This window comes from Cheilinus undulatus, linkage group 4, assembly GCF_018320785.1.
Source record: "Cheilinus undulatus linkage group 4, ASM1832078v1, whole genome shotgun sequence".
In the NCBI taxonomy this organism is placed as follows: Eukaryota; Metazoa; Chordata; class Actinopteri; order Labriformes; family Labridae; genus Cheilinus; species Cheilinus undulatus.
This window is the reverse complement of record NC_054868.1, coordinates 17,845,518-17,872,529: the sequence shown is the minus strand read 5'-3', so window position 1 is coordinate 17,872,529 and position 27,012 is coordinate 17,845,518. Positions and strand designations below refer to the sequence as shown.

At 38.9% G+C, this 27,012-nt stretch overlaps 1 protein-coding gene across 4 annotated transcripts in view; it reads left to right on the top strand.

The window, feature by feature from the left end:
- ldb1b (LIM-domain binding 1b) overlaps nucleotides 1-25,391 on the top strand; it is a 40,980-nt gene extending 15,589 nt beyond the window's left edge. Inside the window, exons 1-11 of one of the 4 annotated variants that reach the window (XM_041784871.1) lie at nucleotides 5,929-6,056; nucleotides 12,756-12,858; nucleotides 14,143-14,187; nucleotides 14,393-14,468; nucleotides 14,554-14,656; nucleotides 14,803-14,975; nucleotides 16,753-16,875; nucleotides 16,964-17,047; nucleotides 20,225-20,348; nucleotides 20,445-20,593; nucleotides 23,217-25,391. In XM_041784871.1, the coding sequence (XP_041640805.1) occupies nucleotides 6,023-6,056; nucleotides 12,756-12,858; nucleotides 14,143-14,187; nucleotides 14,393-14,468; nucleotides 14,554-14,656; nucleotides 14,803-14,975; nucleotides 16,753-16,875; nucleotides 16,964-17,047; nucleotides 20,225-20,348; nucleotides 20,445-20,593; nucleotides 23,217-23,447 (1,245 nt within the window). In that variant the 5' untranslated portion in view covers nucleotides 5,929-6,022 and the 3' untranslated portion in view covers nucleotides 23,448-25,391. Of the gene's footprint in view, nucleotides 1-5,928; nucleotides 6,057-10,168; nucleotides 10,555-12,755; nucleotides 12,859-14,142; nucleotides 14,188-14,392; nucleotides 14,469-14,553; nucleotides 14,657-14,802; nucleotides 14,976-16,752; nucleotides 16,876-16,963; nucleotides 17,048-20,224; nucleotides 20,594-23,216 lie in introns of those variants that run through there. The other 3 variants (XM_041784869.1, XM_041784872.1, XM_041784870.1) reach the window with 3 other exon arrangements.
- Nucleotides 25,392-27,012: the final 1,621 nt, after the last annotated feature.

Below are 27,012 nucleotides of genomic sequence, written 5' to 3'. Positions count from 1 at the left end.
GTGTTTCAACTTTTTAGCCAACAATAGTCCAAGTTATTTACACAAATTTTAAACTTCTTTTTATAATTTATAGTCTATGCTGTTCTTTGTCCTCAGTAACATGGAATTAAGCCTTTTTAGTGTCATATTTAGCAAAAACAATGAAATATTTTGATAATAGTCACAAACACATGGACATTTGATGATGGATCATAGGTCCATTTCAAAGTTTTATTGGAATATTGCTTTTAAATATAAATTATTTGTTTCCATGACAGCACATATTCACACTGGTTGTCCTCAAAGGCCAAAACTGACCCTGTCTGGTTTGTTCTGTTATAAAGCATGAGAGATATCGAATAATTCTGTTACACCTTTTCAGCAGACTTTAGTCTGAGTTTTATTCTTGCTTTTGGGATTATTGATAAATGATCTGGTTTACATCTTATTCTAGCCAAGGCAACCCATAAGGGGGGATAAAGAGGAGCGCTTTCTGGGGCCCGGTCAAACTGAGGGGCCCATGGAGATCAGCAAAATCATGGTCCACTGTAAAGTTAAGCTGTGGTTAACATATTTTATTTTTAACCTGAAACCAGAAAAGAAACTGGGACAACTTTAATTAGAAATAGCTAATTAATTTAGAGAAAAGAGGCAAAAAAGTTGGGAAAAGTGGCAAAATGGGTTAAAACTGACAAGAAGTGGCAAAACTGGCTAAGGAGTTGCAAAAATTGGGTTTAAACAGGTGAAAAGAAGTGGCAAACATGGATGAAAAGTGTCCACAATGGTGAAATAATGGATTACATTGGTGGCAAAAAATGGTTGAAATTGGTAAAAATGGACAAACAGCAGCAACAAAAAAGTGGCATAATGGTGATAAAAATAGGATTAAAGTGGTAAAACCTAGCGTAAAGTGGAAGAACGTGTGTTAACGGGTAGAAGAAAATGACCCCAGGACAACATAAAAGTCGACAACCTGCTGACTTGCTGGTATTCTCACACACAGCCATCTCTGGGCTTTACAGAGAATAATCCGAAAAAGAGAAAATGTCCAGTGAGTGACAGTTTTCTGGGCCAAAATGCCTTGTTGATGGCAGAGGTCAGGGGAAAATAACAGACGGGTTCAAACTGACAGAAAGGAAACATAAATTCAATCACCTCTTTCTACAGTCAAGGCGTGCAGAAGAGCATCTCTGAAAGCACACTACACCAAACCTTGAAGCAGATAGGCAACAGCAGCAGAAGACCACTGGGTGCCACTCCTGTCAGGTAAGAGCAGGAAACTGGGGCTATAATTCACATGGATTCAACAAATTGGACCATAGATGCTTGGAAAAAAAGTTGCCTTGTCTGATGAGTCTGGATTTCTGCTCTAACATTTGAATGGAAGGGTCAGAATTTAGCATATTGCAATGTGAAAACCTGCCAGAACACCAACAACCATGGCACATTCAAAGTCATTTGATTCATTTCTCTGCACTATGCTGATGCCCAGTTTGAACCTCAGCAGATCATCTTGAACATGTCCTAAATGCATCAGTTGCTGCCATTTGATTGGCTAATTTGGAGAGATCGTTGCAGCAAAAACTGCTCTCACTGCACAACTATACATCATTCACTGTACTGCCTTAACAAAAGGTTTTAAAATGTCATCAATAAAGCTTCAACTGGGAAGTTGTTCACCTCTGTCGTAACTTGGTTTTATTTGAGCAGGGCAAATATAGGGACCCACCAGGTCACAGGTCCCTATGGGGAATTACCCCACCCACCCCCCTAACACTGCAACCATATAAAATTGCTGAGCATTTCACCGCAGTACAGTCTGTCGTTAGCTGATATTACTGACTTCATTAAAAGTTACAGACCGCTACATAATGTGTTTTTGTTCATTGTCAGTCAATTTACCCAATCTTTCAGTGGACTATGGGTCATTAAAGATATTATAATGGAGAGATTTGTGCTAGAAAACAGTAAATTTAATCCCCAACTTCAGTCCCTCTGCTCTGGCACAGAGCCAGGCAGCTGTGCTTTAATCGGAGTTCACCCTAAGGTCAGGTGCCAGACTAATTGCTGGAGTGCAGTGGAGAAACTTGGCCTGGTGGCTCAGAATCAAGCGGCAACCTCCAGCCCTGAAAAATGAAGCCAATGCGGAAGTGCAAGAAATTGCAATATGGTGAGTGTCCACTTGAGGCTGGCTGCAGGTACACCAGAAGTCCCGTACACAACACATGTTTAAAAGCCATTTTTCTTTACACCAGAAATAAACTGGTTTACAGCCTGGTTAAAAAAAAAACAAGTGTGTCTTATTAGCTAATGTCTTCATGTGCTCTCACTGAACGGGTGTGAATTTTTTTGTGCCACAATGGTTTAGATTATATTTAGGAAAAAACTCTCTGTGCACTGACTGGCATGTCTCATTTGATTGACAGATAGCTTGACAGGCAGACGCTACCTATCCGTCAACCAGAATGCTAGCTAGCTAGCCGAAAGAAAGTTGAGCTTAGTGGGTGGGTTCTTATCCAAAGTTCGGTTAAGACAGTGATTTCAATATGCAGACCGCCACAGATTGGCTTCAAAAGCAGTTTGAGTCCGCCTATTGTGATCAAACAGCTGACGTCACACAGGCTTTGTCCAGTTCTTTCTACAGTCTATGTTCAGAACACAGTAGCTTGTCATACTGGCTAAACATGGTCATTTGACCTTTTTTAATGTCTCTGAACTAAATTATGCGGTTTAAATAGTCTGTTTTTTTTAAAATAAATATTCACTTACTCTCTGTTACATCTTCTGTTATATTCATTAGTTGACATTTTGCACAAACTAAGTACCTCAATGACAATACTGAAAGTTGGGAGAAATGTAAAACACAAAACAAAAAAAGCTGATTTTATTCCAACACATCTATAAAAATTAGATCCAGAACAAAACATATTCTGGTAGTCTTTTGTAAAATGATGAGCGGGTTGAATTTTGTTGTTTGTAGAGGTCTAACTACTCTAATGATATAGTATATAAAGTGATGGGTTGATTTTTTATCTATAAAAGTGCATCATATCAGTTAAAATTTGGTCACAAGGTTTTCATTTGACACATGTCTGTAAAATGATGGCAGCAGTCAGATAAGTACTGCTAGAAGCTTCCAAAGGAACTTTGTTTCCTGTTAATTTTGGTGCCCTCTATTGACAGACTGGAGCTTTTGAGGAATTTGTCTTTCTCCTGTATTCGTGTTGTTAAATGGAGTGTTGCAGTTCATTAAAGCTGCCTGACAAAAAACAAACAAACCAACCCACCTCATCTTTTTTTTTGAAACAGTCAAATGCCACTGTGAATATTTGCCATAGACCACTCAGTGGTTTAACTGTTTAGGCAGGATCCAAAAGTGGGTCACAACGCTTCTTTCAAGGGATTGCAAATGTCTACCTGGAAATAATGTACTGCAAAAAGTCTATGATGTAAAGAGACCTTAAGCAGGCATACATTCACATACAATGCCTATAATAATTTACCCTTTTATTGATTTTATAAATCAATCATGGTCAATGTAATTTAGCTTTCTGATAAAATGAGACAAGAAACTCTTTAATGTCAAAGTGAACACAGATAACTACAAAATAATGACAATTAAATTTTGTAATGTAAAATAAGTGACTGCATAAAATTTCACCCCCTTAAAGTCAGTATTTAGTAGATGCACCTTTGGCTGCAATCACAGCACTGAGTCTGTGAGGATAGGTCTCAATCAGGCTTACATATCTGGACACTGCAATGTTACTCCATTCTTGTTTGAAAAACTGCTCAAGCTCTGTCAGGTTGAATGGGAATCAGACATAAACAGCCCTTTTCAAGTTCAGCCACAAATTCCCTATTGGATTGAGGTATGGGCTTTGAATTGGCCAGTCCAGAACATTCACCTTGTTGTCTTCAAACTATTTCTGTTTGGCTGTATGTTTTGGGTCATTATCTTGCTGGAAAATAAATCTTCTCCCATACCGTAGTTCTCTTACAGACTGAATAAGATTGTCCTCCAGAAGTTTCCTATATTTTGCCACATTCATTTTACCCACTACCTTGAGGAGCCTTCCTGGGCTGGCAGCTGAGAAGCATCCCAACAGCATGATGCTGCCACCACCATGCTTCACAGTGGGGATGGTGTGTTCTTGTTGATGTGCAGTGTTTGGTGTCCATCAAAAAATGTGTGCCGAAACAAGCCATTCTCAGATTTTCCCCTCATGATGTCGTGTGGGGAGTTAGCACCACCCCCAGGTTTGGCCATATGGGGAGTTAGCGCAGTCCCTCCTCTCAGCTCAAGAGAGCCACATCCATTTCCTAAGTGGGGTGGAGTAAGGGGCGGAGTCAGACAGCTCATTAACTTTTAAAGCCATAGAAACAGCTCGTTCTGAACAGGGCTGAAACAGAGGGGTTTGCAAAAATCCAATACTAGAGTGCAGCAACAAAGTTCAGAGGCATGTTTTGAGGACCTCTGAGACCAATATAAACTTGTCTTAAAGGGGTAGTATATGTGACCTTCAAGAAGGTGGTGGTGAGTCTTGATGCTTGACCAGTTGGAAACCACTACCAAAGACCATAGGAAATATTGGACGAAGCCTGAGTAATGTCAGTCGTTTGACTACTGAAGGGGGCTTTTGAAGCCAATCAATTGCGATCCCCATGTTGAAAGTGCTGTACCAGACACAGAAGCAGAGTGGTGCTGGGTCTTCTAAAAAACAGCTACAGTGTACTGTTCTGCAGTCTGATCAGCCATGCCTCTAACTCAGTACCTTTATTTAAATAAAGATGGCCAAGACATAAAAATTCCCCTCTTGTACAGTGTGTGCCCATAAAGAAATGAACTATTCCAACCAGAATAATTATTTCAACCAGGCTATAAACGTGTTGTTTCTGCTGTAAAAATCAGCATTTTAATAAGGGATGTCTATGTGACGTCCAGTACTCCAGTAGCCAGCCTTAAGTGGACACTTGGGGAACTGCACTTTTTTGCACTAATGAATTTGCTTCATTTTTCAGCTGTTCAGGTTGCAGCTTGATTTTTGCTTTACAAAACGTTTAAAAGAAAATGAGCTTTTTTTTTTTTCCCCAGCATGCTTCTCGGAAACCTACCAAACATTTTCTAACACTGAATTGAGTATGAAATAGCAAAACATGGAAGTAAAATACCACTGCAGATGAGTGTTTCTGATTCTGGCTCTTACACTCTTTGATCTAAAGCTTGCCAGTGTTCTCTTTTAGTGCTGAATCCTAGAAAAAAAGTGGCTGCTTGTCGTTTGGATCTTTTATCTGAGCTGAATCAGATGCATAGATCTCTGTCCCTCCGTCTGAGCCAATCAGAGAGCAGTGCTGCCAAATGTATCAAACCTGGCAGGCAGTGGCAGATAAAAACAGCTCCAGAACATCTAGGAACTGTATAAAGGAAAGAGACTATTTGTGCTACTGATGTGTTGCCACTTTTTGACTTTATTACTATGCAGAAGTAAGATTCATTGAAACAGAAGCTTTGGTGGAAAGAAATGTAGTGAATGAAACCAAGGGTGGTTTTTTCCGTTCTGTTCCTGTTTAGAGAAAAACGGAAAAAACAACAATTTGATGTCACTCCATTCAAATGTAGCTCTCATCATTGCTCCAGGATCAGTTTAGTCTGAGGGTTCTCTACACTTATACAACATAAGGCTGTCCTCAGATCAGCGTTCAGGCCGAGCTGAAGGGAGGGCGACTGGGACGTTTGTTATCAGAACTCTGGCAGATGTGTGTGCTGTCAGTTTCCTGTTGACTTGTGAGTGCTAGTGACACGCTGCACACATTTGCACATACACAGGCCACACATGCATGAGTGCGCACGCACACGCACATATGCTGACACTTGGATTGTCATGCACGCACAAACACACACGCTGTAGACACCCCTCCTCGTGCCCCTGAGCCTGACAGTCTGGACATGGGAGATATCAGAGAGAGGGAGAGGCATGAAAACAGAGTTGGTCTCTGAGTTAGATCAGTGTGTAGCTGTAAAAGTGTGTTTGTGGGTGTTGAAATGGCGATGTCAGAACAGCTAGAGAGTGAAGGAGGTGAGTCTCTTTTCTTATGTTTCTTACAGCTGAATCTGCAACATAAACATACAACAAATCAAAGCAGGTGAAAAAGGTGTTTTTCTTGATTTAGAAGGAGTTTTGTACATGTTTGAGTGTTCCCTTTTTTGTGACTTGATAAAGGTGAACTAAACAAGTTGCACTTGTAGGCTTAAGCTTAGTGGAAACATCACACTGAGCACTTCAGGGAGTTTATTCAGCCACTGCATGCTGCAGCTCTAATCACTTATAGTACATGGATTTATGGCTTTAGGTGTGAATGTTTGACTGCAAGTTGGAAAATAAGGCTAGCTGGTAAAGTGTTTAGACAGCAGTGTGTTCATGTTTGTGTGCGTGTGCAGTGTGTAGTATGTGTGTATTTTTGCTGGTTGGGGTGCTGGTTAGAGATAAGGCCTGTCGTATGCCTGAGAGCGAAAGAGACGGTGTGTAAGCCCTTCAAGTCTTATCCTGACACACCTCCCACACCCACCTCCTCTCCATCACCCCACTACACACACACACACACACACATTTTCAGCAGGGATTAACCCTGTCTTGTACCATTTCAATGGGTGAGCTTTGGAGACACACACACACAGGATTAACCCTTGTGTGTCCATTTCCATGGATGATTCTTAGCCTCACTCTGGTTGTGACAGCATTGACTGCTCGTGTTGCCATGGCTACAGGGGCCAGTGAATGTAAGATAGGCAAATCCACATAAGTCACCCACAGCAGACACTCTAAGCTACAACTGCCTACTCCTCCCCCTGGTACTAGACACACAAAGATGCTGCCAGCAGAGTGACAGGAGACTCGTGAGCTGAGGAGTGCTCATGTCACAAGCAGAGCGTTGTCAGACCAGCATACACAGAGTCAGCCCCGGCATCTTTATGCAGGTCGGGTGAGAGATGAGACTCAGAGCAGATTATGCTCTCTGTGTCAGACTCTGAAAGACACTGCTCTTCAGCAAACACTGGAGTCTAAAAAGAGGGCTGCTTTTGTGTTGTTGTCTTCATTATGACAATGAAAACAGGGTAAGGAACAGAGACTGAACCAGACAGGAAAAACTCAAAATACTTCAGTAATAAGTGATCTTTACTGTGGCAAAAAATTAGACACAATAGTAAACAATAAAATCAGAGATCATCAGGTATATCCACACAGTGCCACAAAAACTTTATTAAATCACATTATTTTGACCTCAATCTTCTTGAGGTGAGAGTTTTTAAAAATGGGGACACACCCATCTACAGATCTGTATACCAACAGGCAATATGATGGCAGGTGTTGTCAACCACATCTATAAAAAACATCTTTTAATACAAACATAGGGAATGATAACATACAATGCCTATAAACAGTATTCACCCTCTTGGATGTTTGACCTTTTTATTGATTTTATAAATTGCTCATGGTCAGTATAATTTGGCTTTTCTGACCAACAAAAATACTCTGTAATGTCAAATTGAAGAAAATTCTACAAAGTAATATCAGTTCAATAAAATGTAAGGTAAAATAACTGACAGCATTAATATTTATCCCCTTTAAAGAGACTGACCTAATTCTACATCGGTCCGGCCAATTAATGGTAGTAGTCTTACATTTAGTGAAATTGGGATCACCTGAGTGCAGTGAATGTGTCTCAAGTGTTTGAAGTATAAAGACATCTGTGTCTGGAAGGTCCAGGCTCTTGTTAATCAGTATTCCTGGCTACCATTACACCATGAAGACAAAAGAACACTCCAAGCAACTCAGAGAAGAAGTTAGTGTGAAGTGTAAGTCTGCAGGTGGATAAAAAAAAAAAATCAAAGGCACTGAACATCCCTTAGTGTTTAGTTAAATCCATCATCAAGAAATGGAAGAAATACGGCACATGTGTAAATCTGTCTAGATCAGGCCGTTCATACGTACTGTACATATATATATATATATATATATATATATATATATCCTAGAGTCCAATTATTTAACCATATTTATACAAAAACTTTCTAATAAAACACCAACACTGGAGACATATCCAAGCTATGATGAGTATAATGGTATGGTATTTGACATAAAATGGAGAAGGAATGTTTTACTGGCTTTGTTTCTTTTTTATAAATTTTAATAGCAATACATATAACATATATTTCTTAAAAATATGTATTTAAAAATCCATAACCTAGGTAATAACATTATCAATATGAATAATAACAATAATCATTATTATTATCATTGTAATAATGACTGTTAGTTATAAATGTTGCTGTTCATTTGTTTATTGTATCTCTTAATTATCATTAACATTTTCTACATTCTTCATAAATAATTTAATTACTTAGTTTAGAGCAAATTTCTAAAAAGAATGACTGTCAAAATATAATAATAAGTGTTTACTCTTTCTTAAAAAAAAAAAAAATCAGGAAAACAAATTCATATACTATTAGCAGAATGAAAATTTGTCAGTTGATCCTTTAAACGCCCCAGAGTGAAATTAATTGAAAATTTTTTGAAAAAACAAAACAAAAACAAAACTCATTAAATCTGAGTAGTCTTTTGTTTAAATCACATTTTAAAGAGTTGCTTGATGAAATGATTCCCCACACAATCACTACCAAATCAATTTGTCTGAAGCAAAGTTAGACTATTATATGTTCATCGGGTTCAACTTTTGGCCATATTTTAAAAATGTTTCTATTCCCAGTGAATCTTTTGCAACTTGTTGATCTTCATACCCCCAGCAGGCCAACTTTTAGCTCTTTTCTCTTTGCTGTTCTTGTCCTTTTTATGCCTTGGTTTTATTATTTAACGAAGAAGTCATGCTGCTGTCTCTTCACAGACTAACATACTAACCATGATAAATCTTCACTGTGGAGAAAAAAATGTTGTCAGAGGGCTTTTAATCAGCACATCTGGCACTTACCATGTGACAGCATTAACAGGCCTCACATATACTCAGATAGAAATAATAACTCTTCTGGCTGATGATCTTTTAATTTTTGTAGGTCAAATTAAAAAGCAACGGTGTTAATTTTAGTGTTTTTCATGTCCTTGTAAAAATCCCCACAGTAGCTTGAACTTAATGATAAATTGTACTGTAAAAATATAACCTATGACCACCAGTGTTAAAATATACAGCAGCCTCTGTGGAAGCATGTTTACTATTTCTACACAGCTGCTCCCAGGAGTGGCTTAATTTGTGGATAAATCATTTATGAAACATTGTGTTTTCACTGCCTGTGTACATGAGTAGTGAATAAATCAGAACTACATTCAGGTTGGTGGCTGCAGCAACCTTAAATAATCAAGGCAAGGGAGAGTGCTTCAGTGATTTAAGGACATCATTTTTCAGCCTTGATATGAAAGAGACTGTGTACATGTTGAAAGTCTTGGTCACATCTTCTTTTGGAGAAAAATACTGCATTTTAAATTAGTATTATGACATAGACTTGCATAAATATATGAAAACTACTGACCTAATACTTGTTCTTTTTTTATCCCAACTTTGGCCATATGGGTGAGTCCTCCTGGCTGTGATCTGAATATCTGATTATGATTTGAGGCGATTTAAGCAGATTTAGAGGCCTATGGGATTCTCCTTTTGGCTTAGTGCTTCCTGTGTGTCTTTGTGTGTCTGTGTGTGTGGATAGAGAGGGGAAAGGGAGAGATTCCCAGTGGTAAGGGACTTATTGGCTACCTTGGAGACTGTTAAGTGTGCAAACTCAAAAACATTTAATTGTAAACAACCCTAGAAACTTAACAGAAGAATTTAATGTACTTTGGCCGATCATGCTGCATCTGCTCACATGCATCTCGCTGCATGGACTTACAGTGTATATGGTTTATGGCCAGGCGCATGTCACTGTCTCAATTCGGTTGTTTGCAGCAGGCTGATGTGCACTAATTAGGCAGACACGAAAACCACTTTGCAGTCAGCATGATCTTCATTTCCACACACTTCCACTCGGCTGCATTAGGCCAATTCTCATCTGTGTCAGTTACAAGGAAGGGATGGGAAGCAGGAGGGAGGAAGGAAGAAAAAAAAAATGCTTACCAGACAACCTTCATGTGCAGTTGTGCATTAGTGGGGGGAGGAGGCGGAGAAGGGGGGAGAGGGCGGCTGGCGGTGCTGGGCAGAGGAGAGAGGAGCAAATGCATTGCGGAGGGATAGAAGGAGGAGGAGGGCCTACAGCTATTGTTCATGTCCTCCCGTGAACAAAGGGCTCATCTGGGTCCGTATGTAAACCCACAGCAGGCTTCAGCCCACTGACAAGGCCTCATGCGGGACAAAACATAACCGACCGACTCCCGCTATTTCGGCCTTATTCCGTTTCGGTCTCTTGGTTTGAAGAGATTCTTTCATTGATCCTATTCAGAGGGACGTATTGTGTTGATACGTTGCGTCCAGCCAACCGCCGTCCAGCGGGCCTATCGGTTTTTACGCACGGAGCGTACACACGGTCTATCATCACGGATCTGTAAACATCAATTTTCTGATTGGACTTCTTTGCAGGTAAAGGGTCGCTTCTTCTAAACAAATTTTCTCTAGGTTTCTGACTGTTGTGGTGGTAAATGTGGTCTACGAGCAGACATGATTGTTATCTGGAGAGTTATTCCAGTGATTTTTCAGTTGAAAATGGATTTAACGCTCAGGCGTTAGCAAGCAGGCTAACAGTTGCTAACTGCTTACTGTCTGTTTTGTGGCTTGCTAACGTTAGCTTGCCCTACAGGCCTGTGTGGCAGTGTTGTTTTTAATGTTTGAAGATGTGCGGGTCATTTATCTGAATTTCTTTATGGTTACATTTTGTATAGTAAGTCAAAATCGATGCTCATTGGTATAATGTGGCGAAGTTCATCCATGTCTCGATACCAGCCGTGTTTAACGTTTTAGCCTAGCTAACGGTTAGTGTTAGCATTATGCGCTGGCAGCCTTTCTAATTGCCTTTGTAACCAAACAACTCCATGTCAAATGAGCCCCGACTGTTCAAGTTGAGAGCCGAAAAGACTTAGCAATAGGCATTCTGGAAATATAACTTAATAAAAACTTAAAATTCATGTTGGTGTATGCGATCATTTTTTGTTTTAATAGGGTATGGTTCAGTGTCACTTAGCTATGTTCGGTTTGGACAGGCTACATGTCCCCTTAGCAATCTTGGTGGTATTCTGGAGTGGCAGAAATCCAAAACGACCACAGGTAACTCTCACACTGAGGAGTATTTCTTAATTGTTATTACAGATATTTTTCTGCGAATTTGGAGTTGATTTCAAAACAACGTAGCCATTGTTTTTGACACCGGTGTTGTTGAACAATTCAATAAGGTTTGCTTTGGTGGTTGGCTGGCCACCAGCAGGATGTGTGCATGTATAATGGATATATGTATGTATTTTACTGTGTGTGCTTGTAAGAGAGCAATGAACAGGATTCCCAGTGGAGGAAGTGGAGTCCAGCTGATGAGATTGTGACTGCCTGTCATTAACCGCTAACAGGAGAGGAGAGGAGCTAATGGAGCTCTCAACAACTAATGGACACATAAGCATTGATTATTTATTTATTTATCAATCCCATTTGTTTTCCTCTGGAGCTGTATCCAGACCATAGCATAGCAGGGCTGCCTCACACAGTAAACAACTTGTTTTTCTTACTTACACAGAAAGTTGAGGTGGGTTTCAAATGATAGATTTTCTCAAACTTTTTTATTTATGCTATTCACTTATTGATTACCATTTACTGATTAACCACCATCCTGATGTAAACATTATCTTCAGTCTGTATTTTAAAAATTTGGCTTTTAATATCTGTACATGTTTCTCCAAAACCCTTGACCAAAAGACAGCAAGAAAACTGTTGATAGTGATCCTTTTATGTATCAAAAGATCCTTTTCCAACCGAGGCAAGACTATTGTACCCTTCATTTTTGTTACTGAACACATGAACTACTTATGTAACATCTACGCTGTTGAAAAAGCACAATATCCCATGTAAACATATAAATTAAGTATACTAGATTTTGTCTTTGTGAAACTTAAATGTATCCCCTTGTCTCTGTGTCTTCAGGGTTTATATCTATGTTTAATACAAACATGCTGTCAGCAATATTTTAATATGCAGAGACAAGACAGAGAGACATTAATAAGGCGGGGCTTCACTATAGCGACAGGGGTCATGACCTCAAGGCCAGCATGCCTGGTTGGCCTTTATTGGAGAGCTGGGCAATTAGAGCTGTGTGTGTGAGAGAGATTCATCTGTTTAGTTGTTTTAATGTGGGCGTGAATGCAGTCAGTATGGCTTTCCCTGTGCTGTTTGCAGATGGAGGGCAGCAGATTTTGTAAGAGTGTAGCAAGAACACTTACTTGTCATTGTATGTCTTTCTGAAACCAGATTGGCGATGACCTGCGAATGAGTGCAGCCAACTGAAACTGGGCCATATTGGACAGTTCAGGCTGCGTGTGCCTTCACCCTCACATGATACAAGCATTCATTGTGTCACTCCAAAAGTGAAAAACAAACACAGAACTGAAATACTCAAGGGTGTACCATCTTATCCTCCTTTTTTGATTCACAATTCAGCCTTATTCCATCCTCTTAAATGTATGTTTGCCATTATCCAATGGCACTGATCTCTCTATCTGTCACAATCTCGTAATGTATTAAACCTATAATTCATAATGAAGCATGAAATAAATGTTCCTTCTCTGTTTTTCCGTCTGTTCCAGGCTGTTCCTCCAAGTCATTCAAGCTGTACTCCCCCAAGGAGCCCCCCAACGGTAGCACTTTCCCCCCTTTCCACCCCGGCACCATGCTGGACAGAGACGTGGGGTAAGTTTCATGTCTGTGTTTCCTGTGTGGTGTGGAGTTATTGCTCCAGGGAAGGAGATCACAGTTTGAGTTCTGTGGACATCTTCTGCTGACATTCTTGTTATTGCATATAATGTTTATACAGCTTTCCTAATCCAGCCCTAACATTGAGACTTTACTTCTCACAAACAGATGTTTGTCTAGAAGACATCCATTAGTATTTGATTTCCATTGGCAGCTTGTTTTTTGGTAGATTAGCTTTCTTTGCTTTATTTGATAACATTTTTGGCATTGCAGAGTAAATTTGAATTAAAGAGAACAGGTTAGATTAATTTCTTCTCCTTGCAGCCACAGGAAGAGGAGGGGCACATTTTTCCTGTGAGACTTGGCAGGAGGTTCTCTAGCATCCTGAATGTATTCTCACATTTTGAAGTTGTACAGTTATTAAAGAATTAGTGAAGGTAATTACTCAGGACCCAGTATTGAATGTGGAATGTTAGGGTTGCATGATAGTATTGACATGATATTGGTTTTGGCAGATAATACATTTTCTGCTGCTATTTACAACTGATGTATTGGCTTCAAATATCCGCTGCATATACAGATATATTAGTGAAGTTTTAGACAGGGCCGACAGACCATTGTCATCTCAAGTCTTTTTGTCAGTTCATCCTCACTCTTTAAACTGTGAAGTGTGTCTTAAGGAATGAAGTGTAGGTTTAAACTACATTTACATATCAGTATTAACTAGAATGAATGGGGAAATATTGCATATAAGTAATATCAATGTGACTGTGCAGTTTTCAGCACATGGTTTTTGCACAGCTGCTTTAAATAACCTGTGACCACCTCTGGGTAGAGGAGAGGTTTATTAGTGATCATTTGTAAAAAGATCACACTTTCATTGAAAGTGTTATCCTTGGTTTTCTGTCATTAATACCACTTATTATCTATACATATGCCCCTTGCTTTGAAATGACAAATGTGATGATTGGACCACTGTGAACCTCTGATGCTTAAAGCTAAACTAATTTTTACTGAAAGGCTCACTAGGTTAGGAGAGTTCCCCCTTACAGGATTGTCAGATGCACTTAGCTGTCTGTTTTTTTTCTGTAACAAAATGAACTACAGTTGATGGTGTTGTGTGTATCTGAGAAGTGTTGTTATTTACTGTCTCCTTCTATCATCCAATTTGTGCCATGTTTGGCCTGCGTCCCAGAGTCTTAAAGACAGAGTTGCTCCTGAAGGAGGGCATATTATCACCATAGCTTAATGTAATTATCTCTTTGTCTCTTGTTGCTCCAGTCCTACCCCAATGTATCCTCCCACATACCTGGAGCCAGGAATAGGGTAAGCCTGCAGAATTTCCCTTTATCTATGACTTCTAATGATAAAAATAAAGACAGAAGTAAAGAAAGAGATTGCCTGGACAGCTTTTTCAGAAAAAAATACTTAATCCCCTGTATCAAATGAATGTATTATCAATTGTAAAATTTGCCAGTACTACTATATTACAATTCTTTACCCTCCCTTTTTTTTTCTTTTCTATGAGCAGGCGGCACACACCATATGGCAACCAGACAGACTACAGAATATTTGAACTCAACAAACGACTACAGAACTGGACAGAGGTTTGTAGACACACATGCACACCCAAGGTAAATGCAGTCCAGTAGTTGGGTTGGTAACTCATGTTTCTTCCTCTGCCCCCTGTAGGAGTGTGATAACTTATGGTGGGATGCATTTACTACAGAATTCTTTGAAGATGATGCCATGTTGACCATTACTTTTTGTCTTGAGGATGGACCCAAACGTTACAGTAAGAAACAAAACCATGGGAAAATATTTCCCTTTGTTTCATAAATGTATCTTTTCTCTAATGTCTGACTAAAAACTGACCAAATATTTTTATTCGACTACTTCTTCCTGTCTAATGCGGCTTGTTTCCTCTCTCTTCTTTCTAAGCAATCGGTCGGACGTTGATTCCGAGGTACTTCAGAAGTATATTCGAGGGCGGTGCCACCGAGCTCTACTACGTACTGAAACATCCCAAGGAGTCCTTCCACAATAACTTTGTTTCCCTCGACTGTGATCAGTGCACCATGGTCACTCAGAACGGAAAGCCCATGTTCACACAGGTGTGTGTCCATCCCTAGCTATTACTGAGGTCCCTGCATAGTTTTGAAAAACGAAATATTGGAGTTTTGTGCTGTCCTAGTTTTGATGTATGAAAGAGTTGAATCATTTACATTTTGTTAATCAGTATACAGCATAGGGATGGGTGAAAAAGTCGATACAGCATAGTATTGCGATATTTTGTCTGGTGACATATCTCATCCTCTTGTCCACCAAGTTTCGATTTTTTCAAAGTAATTGCTAATAAAGTCTATGATAATGGAAAAATAAAAATCAATTATTTGGACAACTGTCTTTCCAGTGAGGTTGGCAGAGGTGACAGTCATAGAGCAGGAGAAAGTTAGTACAACAAACATGGCAGCACCAGGGTAAGGACATTAGGAATGCAAGCAGGGCATGAATGAGATGGACGTGACACATAAGGTTTGCAAGTAGTACATAAAAATGAAAAACTGTGAAAATACGACAAACATTAGGGCAAGTCTAATGCTAAATGAGCTAAACAGTTGAAAAAATGGTATAGATCGCAATATATCACAATATATGGTATTGCAATAATTACTGTATTGCAAAATGTTTAAAATCGTAATAATATCGAATCGTGACCCAAGTGTCGTGATAATATTGTATCGTGGGGCCACAATACAGCATATACTTAAAATTAATTATAAATAAAGATTTTCTCAAAATAAGCAGTCAAAACAGAGCACACTAAACAGTGTATGAGAGCATGAGCCAGAGCAAACATATAAACACTGAGCTTGTCTGACAACAGTTCATTCCAAATAATTTTTTAATCAGAAATACTTGCTTTAAAAGCAATCATACATGACTGCATTCATTGTCCATTCCATGAACACAGTGAATTTATAATACAAGTGCACAGACAATATGAAAATAAGTTGTTTAGGTTTTTTTTAAATCTAAAGTTGGTACTCCTGTCAGACTGTTAAATCAGTATGTTAAAATAAATAAACATAATAGCAGGGATTATGTCTTTAGGTAGAGATTTGATTTTGGAATTTCCTCCAACTTTCTGTCTAGAAGTGTGAATGTGACAACCACAGTTCTTAAAGCATGCTAAGTTTGGACTGTCTTTGCAATCACAAATGGGTTGGAAACACAATAATACATAATCTCAGAATCTAACTTTTTAAAATTCAGTAAGAAATCAATCTCTTTGTACCGTGTGTTCATATATGACCTGAAAAGTATAGAGAACTCTAAAAATATGTGTAGAGAATGCTTTGAAAATAGAAATCGTGTAAGTGTTTACCCAACTCATATCCACCCTAATGCCTAAGCACAGAAACCTCAAAGACTTTGATTATGTCAGGAGGGAAGAAAGTGCTTCACTGGGCACTGAATAGTCAGCATCAGAGACCTCACATATTTGAACTAACAATGGTATAACAGCTCATCTGAATGTTTGAGGAAGGAAGCACCCCTATACAGAGGCTACCATCCTTGACACACTCATCACAGATTCAAATCCCGTGCCTAGTGCTGTTGGGTGCATGTCTTTCCCCACTCTCTCCTTACATTCCCTGCCTCTCTTTAGGTATCCCATCCAATAAATTAAAAAAAATCTTTTCAAAGGAAATGTGTTGCCCTTCCTCAAATGTATGTAGAGTAATTAAGAGGAGAACTTGGTATAACACAGAAACTTTTCAATAAAAGTGATTATACATCCTACAAAAAGCACATAGCCTTAGTCTTAAACATGTCATGTTTGGTGTTACTGCTGTGTACTGACGCCCACCTTTTTACCTGCTGCAGGTGTGTGTAGAAGGTCGCTTGTACCTGGAGTTCATGTTTGACGACATGATGAGGATAAAGACGTGGCACTTCAGCATCAGACAACACCGTGAACTCATCCCCCGCAGTATACTGGCCATGCATGTGAGTGCAGACAGGAAAAAGAAAAGCTACATATGTTTATAATGATGTGGGAATTTTAGCTTTAAAACCTCTTCTTCTGATGTCTCAGGCCCAGGACCCACAGATGCTGGACCAGCTGTCCAAAAACATTACAAGATGTGGCCTGTCCAATTCCACCCTCAACTACCTCCGAGTAAGTGAACACATGTATAATGCTTTACTTCTTAAGAGTAGCTGGTCTTGAATGACTTCCTTTTGATAGTGTTTTTTAGTTGATGCTGATGAGCTTGCTAAATATGACATTTGTTTTAGTTGAGAGCTGGAGCTATTGTCTGAAATGCCCTACTTTCAGAGAATATTAGCACAACACAAATGGAGCTATTGATAGTAATACAACAGGTTATTTTGTCAACTTAATGTTTCATTTTTGGAAACGGAACAGAATTTGATGAGTGTCCATATAAGGAATGAGCATTTACTAATGTGGCTTAGTGGCTTTAACAGAATTAAGGCGGATAATTTTAATAAACTATGCCTACATTTATAATAAAACGGCCATCTAACTGAAATAATGCCAAGCACTAGTTGGTGTACAGTTTATTGCAAGAATAAGTACCCACTCCCATTTTCAAAATATTGTTTGTACAAGCAGTGTAAAAAAAAAAAAAAAAAGGTTTTTGTTGGCCTGTAGGCAACCAAAGAAAAACTTGGTCGACTGAAATTACGCCCACGCACTGACCAATTGAATGACTGTTGACATTTTTTCTATTTATTTAGAAAATATGCAATTTATCTAAAGATGAAATAAATCAGTGACAGGGTCCTGATTGAACCTCTTTTGTAGTCTTAATGAACCTAAAAATGAACATAACAAACTTTATGAGGCTCATCATGTTGCACCAAAATACCATCTGACTCAGGGCCGTTCATCATGCACTTGCCTTCAATCATATGATTTCCATGGTCACCACATGATGGCTATTTGGTTTACTGCCTACAAAAAGACACAGAATTGCCTTGATTTATAACAATAATTGTAAACGGAACTCAGTTGTCTCAGCCAGCACTGTCATTTACGATTACATACCAGACAGCGTGCAGCATAGGTGAAATGAAAAAAAAAAACATGCATGGAGACTTAAGGCCAGGAGATATTGTGTTCACTCTTTTGCCCGGTCTTTATCTGTCTTTAACTGTTACTAACTCTAACCTGAGTGTTTTAACAAGATGATAAAGGGACTTAATATAACATATTCACTGTGAATTAAATAGGCAGCAGGAGTTGATAGAGAGGGCAGAGCAGATACACTCAGTAGAGCAACTTCAATTCAAACATCCTACATCTTTGAGTCGAGTTGAAGATCTGTCTTTTCAAAGTTATTTAGAGCAGTGGTTCTCAAATGGTGTGCCGCGGCACACTGGTGTGCCTTGAGGCAAGTCTAGGTGTGCCGTGAGATTTTTTTGCTACTAGAAGTCATATTTACAATTATTCAGCAACACATGATTGATTTTTTAAAAATTTACATTATCAGTGTTTTATAAACATTTATTTCCATGTACGGCTGCAAATTCTATTTACCTAATTTAAAAATCCCTGTAACACCTTAAAAGGAACGCCGTCTTTGCAGTCTGTTAAATCAGCAGGTAGGGGGATTGTTAGAATGAAACACATCAAAGGGCTTGATTGACGGAGTTTTGTGATGGAGGGAAATCAAGAGGAAATGGATCATTGAGCGTTGAGCGTATTAAACCCCAAAGAGCTATTAATGAGGAAGACCCACCCAAAAAAAAAAGAAAAAAAAATCAGCCAGTAGACAATATGATAATTATTTGTCATTTGGCTTATATTAGACATTAGATGCCATCGTAATGAACATATTAAGTCAAAATTAGGAAATGATTTTTTAACGCATGTTAGGTAGTTTTGTATGGAAATGAATATGGTGTGCCTTGAAAACTTGGCTGGATGTAATGTGTGCCTTGGGCAAAAAAAGTTTGAGAACCACTGATTTAGAGTAACTGCTGTAAAACAACCAAAGGACGGCTGTTTGTGTCCATCTTTCTTTCCCTTTCCCCCCTGCATGCATCGACTCCCCCTAAATGAATGTCAGACCAACATGATCTTGGTTAGATGAAAGCTCGTTGACGAACCAATCAGCCAACCTACTGGAAGGTGTCAGTATTAGAAAAATGATGTAATGGAAATATTTACTTACATTTTAAGGAAAATTGTTCTTATTATGTCAGTCGTTGTTGTCCTTGATACCTCTTAGAAGACTTCCTGGGTGTACTGGTTCGAAACTAGTGCCATAAAAAAATCATAAATATGTTCAGATCTTCATAAAATCCTAAACTGTTGCGCTGAGTTATCATACCTCTTCTTCTACTCTGAGTTAATGGCAGTTTGCAACCAATTTGTGCATATCGGCACCTACTGCACAGGAGTGTGGAACCTCAGGGTGACATATATTTCAGTGAGTCCGTTTTTCTCTTCTCTTAGTTCTTCTGTTACATCTATGCTTGGCTTTCACGGCAACGTTGCTTCCTTTTTATTGTTCTTTTCCATTGTAAGGTCGTCTTAATAGACAAGGTTTTACAGTACTGCTGCTATGGAGTGTAGAAATGTGCCAAATGTGCTAGGTGGAAGAAAGGTTGGGAGCTACTGCCTTAAAGTATTGGTTTCTGCCATGTATTTGGCTGATTAGATATTTACATTGATTAGCAGTTGAACAGGTGTACCTTAAAATGTGATTGGTGGGGGTATGTTGAACTGTGGTGACATGGGGGGAAGGCTGTAAAAATTGTGTATATTCATGTGAAGTGTGTTTTTTTTTTAACCTAAAACTTACATGTGAAAGATACTTAAAATAATAATCATGTCAATTTTTTAAAATTGATGTCACTGCTTCAAATGATCTGCACAATACTGAAGTACCAACATGGTCTTGTTGATTTTTTTATGTCAAAAGCTGGTTAGAACCTATGCTGCTTTTACCTGATGTAAACAAATTGTCTTCTAATGGTTACTAACAAAACATTGATAACTTGAAAAAAGTTTGTTAGCTTACACAACGCCTCTCGCCTGTCCCTTCATCTTAAATTCTTGATGTTCCAGACTATTGATAGAGGGTTGATAAAATCAGCCCTAAACAGGGAAAATGTAACATTGCTGCTTGTATTAAACTCATATTTATATGATGCCTGTTTAGTTCCTTCCTGTATTTTATTTTCTATCTGCTTATCTGATCTGAGATCAGTTTAGACAAAGTCATTGGTGCTGAACACTGCCAGTGACACAATCTCATAGACTGGAGCATGTTTAATGAACTTAAACACTGTTATCTCTAACCTCCTCTTTTCCCTCCTCCAGCTGTGTGTGATTCTGGAGCCCATGCAGGAGCTAATGTCCAGACACAAGACGTACAGCCTCAGCCCAAGAGACTGCCTCAAGACCTGCCTCTTCCAGAAATGGCAGAGGATGGTGGCCCCCCCAGGTAGGCAGACAAAGAACACATTTAAAGCTGAGCAGAACCAGGTTAACCCACAGAAAAATATCTTTAACTCTCTCTCTCTTTATCCTGTTTCTTCAGCTGAACCATCAAGACAAGCCCCAAACAAACGGCGGAAGCGTAAGATGTCAGGAGGCAGCACCATCAGTGCAGGAGGAGGAACCACTAACAATAATAACAACAAAAAGAAGAGCCCTGGCAGTGGCTTCCCACTGTCCAGCCAAGTTCCAGTGAGTACATCACTGCCATCTCGTGTCAGTACTCTGCCATTACCCCCTAACAAAACATTGGCGCTTTGTTTATACACAGGTCTCCTCAGAGATGTGATTTTTTTGTCCCATTTTCTGACCTTTAAATGTGTTGAAAACAAATCTTAAAGGGTAATGAGCTGTTTAGTGAAATGAGAAGAATTTAGGACATCTACAGACTTAAATGTGCCATGGCACTTTTAATTTCCAAGTATCCCTGCCAATGATTTATGAGCTTAACTCAACATGTTTTTAACCATGACAGCAGTGATTTATGTCAGCTAAGTACAATTTGCTAATTGATGGTAGCTAATTGCACAGTAAAAGATGCAGTTTTGATTGTTGCTCTTTTTTATTTCTTCACAATGAAGACTGTTGCCAGTTTTGATAACCCTGTGGTCCACAACTCAGTAACCAAATACAGGAAAATTGATGCTACTAAAATGTATGATCAGGCCACTGTCACTGATTTAGATACATTTAAGTACAGCTCTTCACTTCAGATGTTTATAATCTTTAATAGCCAGGAAACTTTTTAAATAAGGGTGATATTAGATTAAAATTAGTTGATCAATTAAATGGTAAAAACTACTTCATGACTGAAAGACTTGTAATTAAGAATGGTGCTGAACATTTTATAGTATTGGCTGATAGTGGGGAGCATTTTAAGGACATAAAGTAGTCTCTGAAAGAAATTTGACAGATGAGATCATTTTTTTGACAGAAGGTCTGTGGGAGTTGACTTTGAAGTTGAAGGAAGTTTGATGTTTTAATGAGACAGAATTAAGTTTTTGGCTTATATAAATTCTGTGTTTGCTCATTAGCAAAATACAGCAACTTAGCTGCACTAACAGGGATTGTGATAAGAAATCAACCTCAGGATAAAGTGTGAAAATATGTCTGTATGTGATAACAGAAAGCTCCTCCTAGAGACATGCTTTTAAACACTGACTAGCTGTTGCCAAATCAACCATGCCCAAAAGATCTGTTTGTACTCTGTAGAGCTTAAAAGTAGCATCAGGTCAAGTGGACATGGTGTCCTGTTGTTTCACATAGAAGTCTGCTCTGGAGGCATAATTTTCTTAACCGACAGAAAATACCGAAGGCTCAAACCATCCTTTTGTGTGGCAATTCAAATTTTCGTTTAGTGGGGGCGCAGAGGGTCAAGTGGTTTAAGGCGCTGCCCATGTAAGCGGGCAGCCCAGGTTCGAATCTGGCCTCTGGCCCTTTCCCACTTGTCTCTCCCCACTCGCTTGCCTGTTTCTTAGTCTATCCACTGTCCTTCCTCTATCTTATAAAGGCATCAAAAGGCCAAAAAATAAATCTTAAAATTTTCATTTGGCAAAGTCCATAACGTGCAGTTTCTGTGCACAAGTGTCACTCTTAGTACCATCTGTTTTCAACATGTGGAGTCTGCATACCTACCTGCTTTAATACAGTAACCGAGCTCTCAGCCTGCAGTGATGAAACAGACTCACAGCCCATGGATGGCTTTGCCCTCCTATGTCTGTCAGTCACCTGTTGTTCTACTGATGAGTGTTTTCAGTCAAACAAGCGTTCCACACGGTTTATTTACTTAATGAAATACTTCCTATTTTCTTTAAATGCACGGTTATGACCTAACCTGAGTGGGGAAAAAGTAGTGCCAGCCCCCACTGCTTTGGTGTGTGTCATTAAATATTCAAATACATTCTGAGCAGTGAAGTCAAATTGACTGCTTACACAATGAATGGGGATACATTTTCAATCACATTAGGTCTTGAGAGTGTGTGACAGTAGCAAAGCAAATGTTTCAGATGGGAAAAAGGGAATCAGGGGTGTAGGTTATACACTGAATTTTACAGTAGATAAAAAGATTAAAAAAAACACTTGTTGTAAAATGTGGTGTTTAAGATGCACGAAAGCCCAATCTTTTCATCTCAAAAGTTAGTATCATTGTATGTACTAGTGGGACCAATACACCGCTTAAATATATTAAAACATGCAGCATAATGACAGCAGGTTCAGCCACCACTATCAGATGTTACATGCCACCTGATACTATTGAAAATTTGCTGCCATCCATTATGCATTGGAAGCACCTGAATCATGCAGGCTGGCAGCACCACTTTTTAAACCGCTTTTCTCCTTCATTTGAGCATAATCCTGCATTTTAAGAAAATGCTGGTATACAGTTAAGTAAAAATATGAATAGCTGTTTTTTTCAGTTAATCAACCAGTCAGTCAGTCTTTAGTTGTATAACGCATATTCATAACCAATGTTATCTCAAGACACTACAAAGTGGGCAGGTCTAGACTATGCTCTTTAAGTTATTTATGAAGACCCAACATTATTCCAAGCAACATTTAGCATGGTTACAGTGGCAAGGAAAAACTTCTTGTACCAAGCAGAAACCTATAGTAGGCTCTAAAGCAGGCTCCTGTTGAACAGCCATTGGCTAAAGCTGTGTTGGGGTTGTAGAGGGATAGAGGGACATGCAGGAAGAGAAAAAAAGGGGAAATGCAGAAAGAAGAGGGAGATGTGGAAAGAGAATGGAAGGGGATGCAAAAAAGACTCATTTAAAGACATGTGTCCAATCTTCTGCTTCTTTTTGCATCCCTGCAGGACGTGATGGTGGTAGGCGAGCCCACACTGATGGGAGGAGAGTTTGGCGACGAGGACGAGCGTCTGATCACACGACTGGAGAACACGCAGTTCGACGCCGCCAATGGCATCGATGATGAGGACAGCTTCAACAACTCCCCCGCGCTGGGCTCCAACTCGCCCTGGAACAACAAGGCCCCCTCCAACCAGGAGAGCAAAAGCGACAACCCCACCTCACAGGCATCGCAGTAGAGCCCAGAGCCCCGCAAACCTCAACATAAACATCCCCTCCTCTCTCTGTCACTCCAAACACCCCACTCCCACCCAACAGCCATGAGTGCAACAGCGACAACCCACCAGGAACACCCAGACATCACTGTCAAGCTCAGATTCATCACATTAATGCTCAGTGGGTCTAAGACTTTGTCACTGAGCTGGAAGAAGTCTCACAGGTTTTCATCTTCGCTGTGACTTCTTTTGTCCCACATGCCTCCTTTTCCCTCATCTCACACTCAGTATGCCCCTTTTGCTCTTGCTAATTTCCACTTTGGATGCTGATCTGGGGAGATGTGAATTTGTAGGGATGTAACCCAAGGGAAAAGAACTGTGCTCACTTAACAATCCATACTGAAGTCTGTGTGTAGGTCATTGGAGGGGTTGGGGGGGGGGTCTAGGGCGTGTTGGCAGCAGGAGGCGGCGTCAAGATGGTGGCGAGTTGCTTAGGGACCACTTGTCCACCAGTCCTCTAAACATGGCTTTCACTTCTGGTCCGCTCTGTTTGATGGAAAAGTCACTGGTAATGTTTGTTATTAGAGTATATGTGTGAGTGTGGGGGGGTGTGTGTGTGTGAGAGAAATGTGTGAAGTGTGTGAGGAGATAAGAGGGAGTCTGAACTTATTTGTGGCTTTGCTGAAGCAGACAGACCAGAATTTAGAGTCGGTCTATAAAACCATTGAACCCACACACGAGTAGGAGAGCTGAGATGTGGCACTAGGAAAACTTAACACATACACATGAACACACACATTAAACATTAAAGTTTGATGGCTTTGAGTCGCCTAGTGCCCAAGCAGACTCTGATTTGACCACAGAAGGTCTTTCAAACAGAGAGCATTTAAAACACACACACACATTAACACACACATTGACACACACAATAACACATTTTAAGAGTTTTTATACAGTATATATTTCCCTAGAATGTTTTTTAATTTGTATTAAACGCCTTCATTTCAATTGTTACTTTTTTATTTTCTACCAATACTGAAAAGCTACAGACCAAGGAGCAACACAGGACTTTTATCCCTCCCCCCTCTAAAATATATTGTTTTTATCTTTTATGTTTATAAAAGAGAAATAATTTAGTGTGGATGTTTTTATTTTGTCTTTTTGTTCCTTTTTTTTCTTTTGGAGATTTAAAATTTTTGTGTATTTGTGCTTGTATATTTAAGGTAGTAGCAAAGTTCTGTCTGACTGTAATAAAATGTATTCTTACTTAGATTTACCTAAAGCCATCCCGATCTAATGTAAAGAAACAAAAATAGGAAAAAGGAGAAAAAACACTCATGAACCTGTCCCCTCTATCTCTCCCCCTGCTCTTTCCTCTTCCCTCTTTTTTAAAACTTGTGTAAATTAAATTACAAAACCCCTGAGGGTACAATGACACCATGAAGAAATGATTCAGTTAATTTTTTAATTTATTTTTGAAAATTTAGATTTTAACTCATGTATTTCATCTATACAGGAAGTGAATTTTCACTTTACATTCATCACAATTTATGTACTGCAACTCTAAACTTGATGTCAAGTGAATGTGTTCACTGAATTTTATGTTTCATCACTGGCTTAAACAGAGACTTTTTCTTTGTGTAGTGTCTTTCATGATGAACAGAATGATTAACCATCTGAACAGGTTTTAAAGCCAGCTCACTATGAAGTTCAGACTGCAGATCTGGTAGCAATGCTGTGTCCGTGAAGTCTGACGAATGCAGCTGCAACTCTGTTTTATATTTTGTACATTTCCATTTCTTTACAGTTGACTCCAGCAACAGTTCTGATTGTGTTTGAATGGTGACTTGTACCTCTCCAATCCCTGTAGAATAATCATCGTTTGATATATATTTTTTGATTTGGTTAGTTTCTGCCCTTGATAATTAATGTATGGTACCAATAAAAAGATACATTTTCACTTTAAAAGAGTTTGTAGTTGATTATTTTTCATTCATGATAATATAACTGAAAAGTTAAAGCTCAGGTGAGGATGAGTATTTCCAAATTCAATCAAGTCTTGTTGCCCCCTTGACCAAGTTTTGGATAATGTGACCTGGATAAATAAGAACCTATACAGCCACCTTAGGTTTGTGTCAAGTTTAGTGACCCCTATGGATAAAGTGGTACCTCTTATCAGAATTCTCAGATTTTTCTCAGAAATGGAAAAAAACGGTTTGAGACTGGTCTATCCTCAGGGCTCACCACCACCAAGAAGAAACAGGAAATAAGACCCTGAATTTTAAGATTTTTAAGTACTTCAATGTATGTTTAATTTGTTTATTACAGAAGGCTTGGGGGACGCACATTCATATTTTATACCTATTTTTAATGTTATAACAGGCCAATTTTGACAGTTTCCTGGAGATCTTTAGCAATTAAAACTGGTATGAGAAAATCAGCCTTGCTTCATAAAGACAGCAAATAAATTAGTCTTGAGATCTGAGAAAACAACCAAAATTTGCTGATTATCACAGCAAAACAAAGTTTATGGGTTTTTTAACTTCATTTAGTAAGGACAGCTGAAGAGAGAGTTTGAAATTTGCTTAGGGCTTCTGTGCATTATGGACTTTCCTCTGCAATTCATTTTGACCCACTGAAGCAGTCAGCAACACACTTTTAGGTCCAACACCACCACAGTAAATGATCCCCCTTTGCTCACAGGTTGGTTTTACAGTATGGAAATACAAAGATTAAGTTTTAATCATTAATGGGGTTTGGAGAAAAACTGAAAACATCCTCTGGATATGAGGAAAAAAAACATTAAATATAGGTTGTGTCATTCCCAATGCAACTACCTCCATTATATAGACTTAATCTGTCTGTAACATGACTCTTATTGTGTATAAAGGGATAGATGATATTGAAATTTTGCTGGTAATTGTGTAGAGAAGTCCAAAATATTTTAGCCAGATCTAGTATATACACAGCTATTTATGATAAAGAACACCAAGTCTGTCCTGTGCCAGAAGTAACCTGTTATTTTTTGCCACTCAACAGTCACAGAGTTACTCTGATGACCACTCACTTATATTATAAGTGTTGTTTTACAGAAGAGATGCAGAGCTATGGATAATAACATTTAACAATCTAAATAGTTCTTTGTGATAGAGAACATGCCTTTAAAGGAGCAGTGTGTAAAACTGAATATCAACATCTAGAAGTGGGTTCTAGATTGTATTTCTCTGCTGGAAACTGTGGCAACCAGTTGAATTTAATGTGTGTCTGTAACGTGAATACAATACAATACAATACAATACAATAACTTTATTTATCCTTTTTCCTCTATGTTACCATGGAAACATATAAAAATCCAAGATGGCGGCATCTATGGAGGGGACCCTCCCTGTGTATGAAGTAAAGGTTTATTCTGAGTTGTTTTTTCAAAATAGTTATTTTTGTATTTAGATGACTAAATGGAAATGTTTTGCTTTATTTTACCAAGTTTGTTCAGCTAAATGCTGTTAGGCTAAATATTACACACTGCACCTTTAATAGTCATCAGAATGAAAAAGGATGGTTTACAGTTAAAAGTAAAGCTTCAAGTCTC